The sequence below is a fragment of the Mus pahari genome, chromosome 17, assembly GCF_900095145.1.
Source record: "Mus pahari chromosome 17, PAHARI_EIJ_v1.1, whole genome shotgun sequence".
NCBI lineage: Eukaryota > Metazoa > Chordata > Mammalia > Rodentia > Muridae > Mus > Mus pahari.
In genome coordinates this window covers 46,870,907-46,875,030 of record NC_034606.1, presented here as the reverse complement: position 1 = coordinate 46,875,030, position 4,124 = coordinate 46,870,907, and the positions used below count along the sequence as shown (strand labels likewise).

The 4,124-nt window shown below is 42.3% G+C and overlaps 1 protein-coding gene across 1 annotated transcript in view; it reads right to left on the bottom strand.

The window, feature by feature from the left end:
• Ep300 (E1A binding protein p300) overlaps nt 1-4,124 on the bottom strand; it is a 69,281-nt gene that overhangs the window by 21,988 nt on the left and 43,169 nt on the right. The window contains exons 14-18 of the mRNA XM_029547868.1: nt 3,444-3,875; nt 2,458-2,637; nt 2,193-2,337; nt 774-903; nt 543-597 (exon numbers count right to left, since the gene is read on the bottom strand). Of these exons, the coding sequence (XP_029403728.1) occupies nt 543-597; nt 774-903; nt 2,193-2,337; nt 2,458-2,637; nt 3,444-3,875 (942 nt within the window). The remainder of the gene's footprint in view (nt 1-542; nt 598-773; nt 904-2,192; nt 2,338-2,457; nt 2,638-3,443; nt 3,876-4,124) is intronic.

Below are 4,124 nucleotides of genomic sequence, written 5' to 3'. Positions count from 1 at the left end.
AGAGAGAGAGAGAGAGAGAGAGAGAGAGAGAGAGAGAGAGACAGATCATACACATAAATATTCAGGGACTCATCTTTCTGCTGTGATCTATAGTTGTTCAGGTGATAATAAATTGTTGACTCAACAAGTGTACCTCTAACATACCAAAGAGATAAAAATAAATCTGTAACACATAAACATTTACACACTCTTGTAGTATCAGTGCATGAAGGCCAAGGCAGGATCTACAAGTTCAAGGATAATGTGAGGTATAAAGAAACTCTCTCAAAATCTTAACAAATAGGCAAAGCAGTACTTGTACACCAATCTTCACAGCAGTCGTATTCTCAATAGCCCCAAACTGGAAATAACCAAATACTTCTCAATTAAATACATACACAAAATGCAGTAATATCAACATAACTGAATACTAAATGATTTAAAGGAAGCACTGGGTGACACAGTCACATAAAATGGAAGAACCTCAAAGGTTGTACTGGTAACTAGGGGTCAGTGCAAAGCACTTGCTAAGCTTTCATTCTACACTGAGTGTGATGCCAAACTAGAAAAATCCAGGAGTTAGGCGGCCCTAAGGCTGGGAAAGTAAGAGAGCCACAACTAGCAATTTTAATGGACGTGGGGTTTATTGGGGGAGGTTATGAAAATGAAAACCATGGTGATAGCTGTATAACAATGAAAATGCTAAAACTTGTACACTGTACACAGGGTAACTTCTGTAACACCAATCATGTTAATAAAGCTGTTTCTCTATCTAAAAGGAAATAGAAAAATACCAAATACTTACAGGGATTCCTAGAAGCTGTGGGTCCACAGGCTGACGAAAGGGAAGAGATTCTGGGTCCTGCCGGTAAAGTGCCTCCAATGTTGGCATCAGAGCCTGGCGTAATTCTTCTGGTTTGAAAACTTTAGAGAGAGTCCATTGAAATCAATTACTGACTGAGCAAAGGGGTGTTAAAGACATGCATGTTTAAAGTTCTAAAAGCACCTGAAGTATCCTAGACACTGAGGTGGCATGGTCCTCAGAGAACCCTAAGGGCTCACTTTCTATTTTTAATTCCCACTCTGATTTAACTACTTGCTGTAAAACAACAGAGGTGTTCTATCCCTTATAGATGAGTTACTTTTCCTGCTGCAGGTTTATTGAGAATGAACTTGGCCAAATAGAAAAAGAAATCAAAGGCTCCTAAAAGCACAGAAAAGACTTCTCAAAGAAACAGTCCAAAAGCTGTGTGGAAAGAGGGGTTCTGTCAAGCGGGGCTGGCAATGTTCTCTTTGAACTGGTGTAGCAGCACATGGTGTAGCTGTCCTTCTAACACCAGGCACAATAATGCAGGGAGATGTTTGAGGTAAGGGTGTGGGAGATAGAGAGATTAAGGCCCTGTTATGGAATGCAAGCTATTAAGAGTTCAAGAAATAAGAGATCGATAATTTAAAAATTTTAAGTTAATTTATCTGTGAGCATTTTATGTACTTGTGCATGAATGAATTTGGAGTGTTCAAAGAACAATTTGCAGGAGTCAACACTCTTTCCAACATGGCTGCCCTGTGAGTATGTATGTCTGTGTCTCTCTCTGTGTTTGGAGACAAAGGGTCAACATTAGATGAGTGTTTTTATTTAGGTTAATAACCTTGTTTTCCACATTTAATACTTCATTTTTATCTATTTCTAGGTTTGTGTGAATTTATGTACTAAAGCCTGAAGACAAAAGTGGGTGTTCCAGACCCTGGAACTGGAGTTACAGGTAGGTAGGTAGAACCTACCCTGTGGTTGCTGTGAGTCCAATCTGAATACTTTGTAAAAGCAGTTAAGCACTCTTAACTCTCTTCATTCTCTATCCTCAACCCCTGCCAAATTGGAGTCTTAGTAGCATCAGGGCCTACACTCACTAACCAGCAAGTTCCAGGGATCCTCCTTGTCTCTACTTCACCAGTTGTCAAATTACAAGTGTACCACAGTGCTCAGCTATAAGACAGGGTCTCGCAGTCTACCTCAGCTTTAACTAGAATTTGCTATGTAGTAAACAAGGCTAGACTTGAATTCAGATTTTTCTGCCTCTGCCTCCCAAGCACTGGGATTAAAGATGTTCACACACCTGAAGTATGCACACAATTGGTGGGAAACAAACTCAGATCTTGAGTGTCTGTGGGACAAGCATTTTACCAAATGGAATACCTCTGGAGCCTTTACTTACTCTTCTTCTTCGACTGTCCAGGAGCCGGGGAGGACTGGGTAGCAGAGGTGTTTGGCTGGTCTTCTTCCTCTTTCACTTCAGTTTTTAACTCAGAGCCTCTCTCCTCCATTTCTGTAGGTTCTACTTTAACATCCTCAGCTTTAGTCTGAAAGGCAAGACAGGAATTTTCAGTATTTTACAGACATACCCCTGGGAGTAAGTCCATTACCATCACCTTGTTTATTTACTATCTCACTCCTCCAATCTCCTTTCATAACAACCTCACCTCCTTTGTATCATCAGGTTGAGCATCTGCTGGTTCTGGTTGATCCACCTCCATTTTAGCCTCCATTTTCACTTCCTGTGAAGGCTGCTTCTCAGGAATATTCTGAGAATTCACTTCTGTGCTACTAGTAGATGGAGGGTTTGATACCTGGCCTTCAATGCTCACAGCAGGCTGAGAAAGCTACAGAGACAAAAAGAAAAGCACACAAAAGCTTGTCAGTTGCTCAGAGTTTGATTTTAAGCTACACAGCAGTGACCACTTGTGTTGGGAGCAGTATCACTGGACTCACTGGTGTCTCCTCTTACTCAGCTCATCTTAAGAATAAGGAGATATGAGCTGGGCGTGGTGGCGCATGCCTTTAATCTCAGCACTCGGGAGGCAGAGGCAGGCGGATTTTTGAGTTCAAGGCCCGCCTGGTCTACAAAGTGAGTTCCAGGACAGCCAGGGATACACAGAGAAACCCTGTCTCAAAAAACCAAAAAAAAAAAAAACCCCAAAAAACAAAAAAACAAAGAATAGGAAGAATGGGAACCCCCAATGCTGGTTGGTTGGTTTTACTTGAACAGCTACCAAGTTTTTGGTGTTAGTTCCAAAGAAGACTTCCTCAAAGACACTCAAAGTATTAAAAAAATGAAAATAGGGACAATATGATTCACTGGGTAAAGGCACCTGCTATCAAGTCTGACAACCTTAATTTGACCCCTGGTAGAAGAGGAGAACCAACTGCTACAGGTTGTCCTCTGACCTGTGTGATTACGTGTAATTAGACCCATAATGTTTTAGTGTAATTTCTCAGTACTGCAACTTAATCTGTTTCAAAATGTCTTTATGTAAATAAATTATATTGTGATGACATACTTTTTTACCCTAGAACATAGAATAAAGCAAAATGGGGGGCAAAACTAAACAAAACCATGAGAAAGAAAAACAAAAACATTGCAGGAGCTTAACTTATTCTACAGACACTCCAATACACAGCAACTTACCGGAGTGGAAGGCTGAGGAGGCAGCAATGGTGCGGTTGGGGTAGGAACAGAAGCTGCTGTGCTCTGCTGTGAGCGAGGCTGTTGCTGGGACTGGTCAGCAGAAGGAGCAGCAGGAAGTGAAGGCTGCACTGGGGGAGGCAGATGTGTTGGTGGTGTAGGTGTTTGTCTAGATGAGGGATGCAGAGATGGGGGCTGTGGTCCAGGTGGTATGGCGGGAGGTGTAGGAACAGGTGCTGGAATTGCTGTTGCTGGTGGTGGTTGAGTCCCTATGCTTGGGGGGGTATGATGAGGAGTAGGGGTTCGGCTAGGAACAGGAGAAGGTGAATTCTGATGAGCTTGTTGAGGCAGAGAAGGACAGTGAATATGGCTCCCTTGAGACCCTGGAGGCATTATAGGAGAGTTCACTGGGCAAGAAGAACTGGACATTTGTGCCTGTGAAAATGAAAAATATATGATATGACAAAGGCAGAACATATAGTACTTAGTACACATGGTGAGTATAAATAAAAAACAGCATCTAACATTTTTCATTCTGAGACAAGGTCTTGAGACCTGGCTAGCCTTAACTAAGAGAGGTCCATTCACCTGCTTCTGTCTCCAGAGCAAGGATTAAAAGTATGTATGGCAGCCGGGCGTGGTGGCACACGCCTTTAATCCCAGCACTCAGGAGGGAGAGGCAGG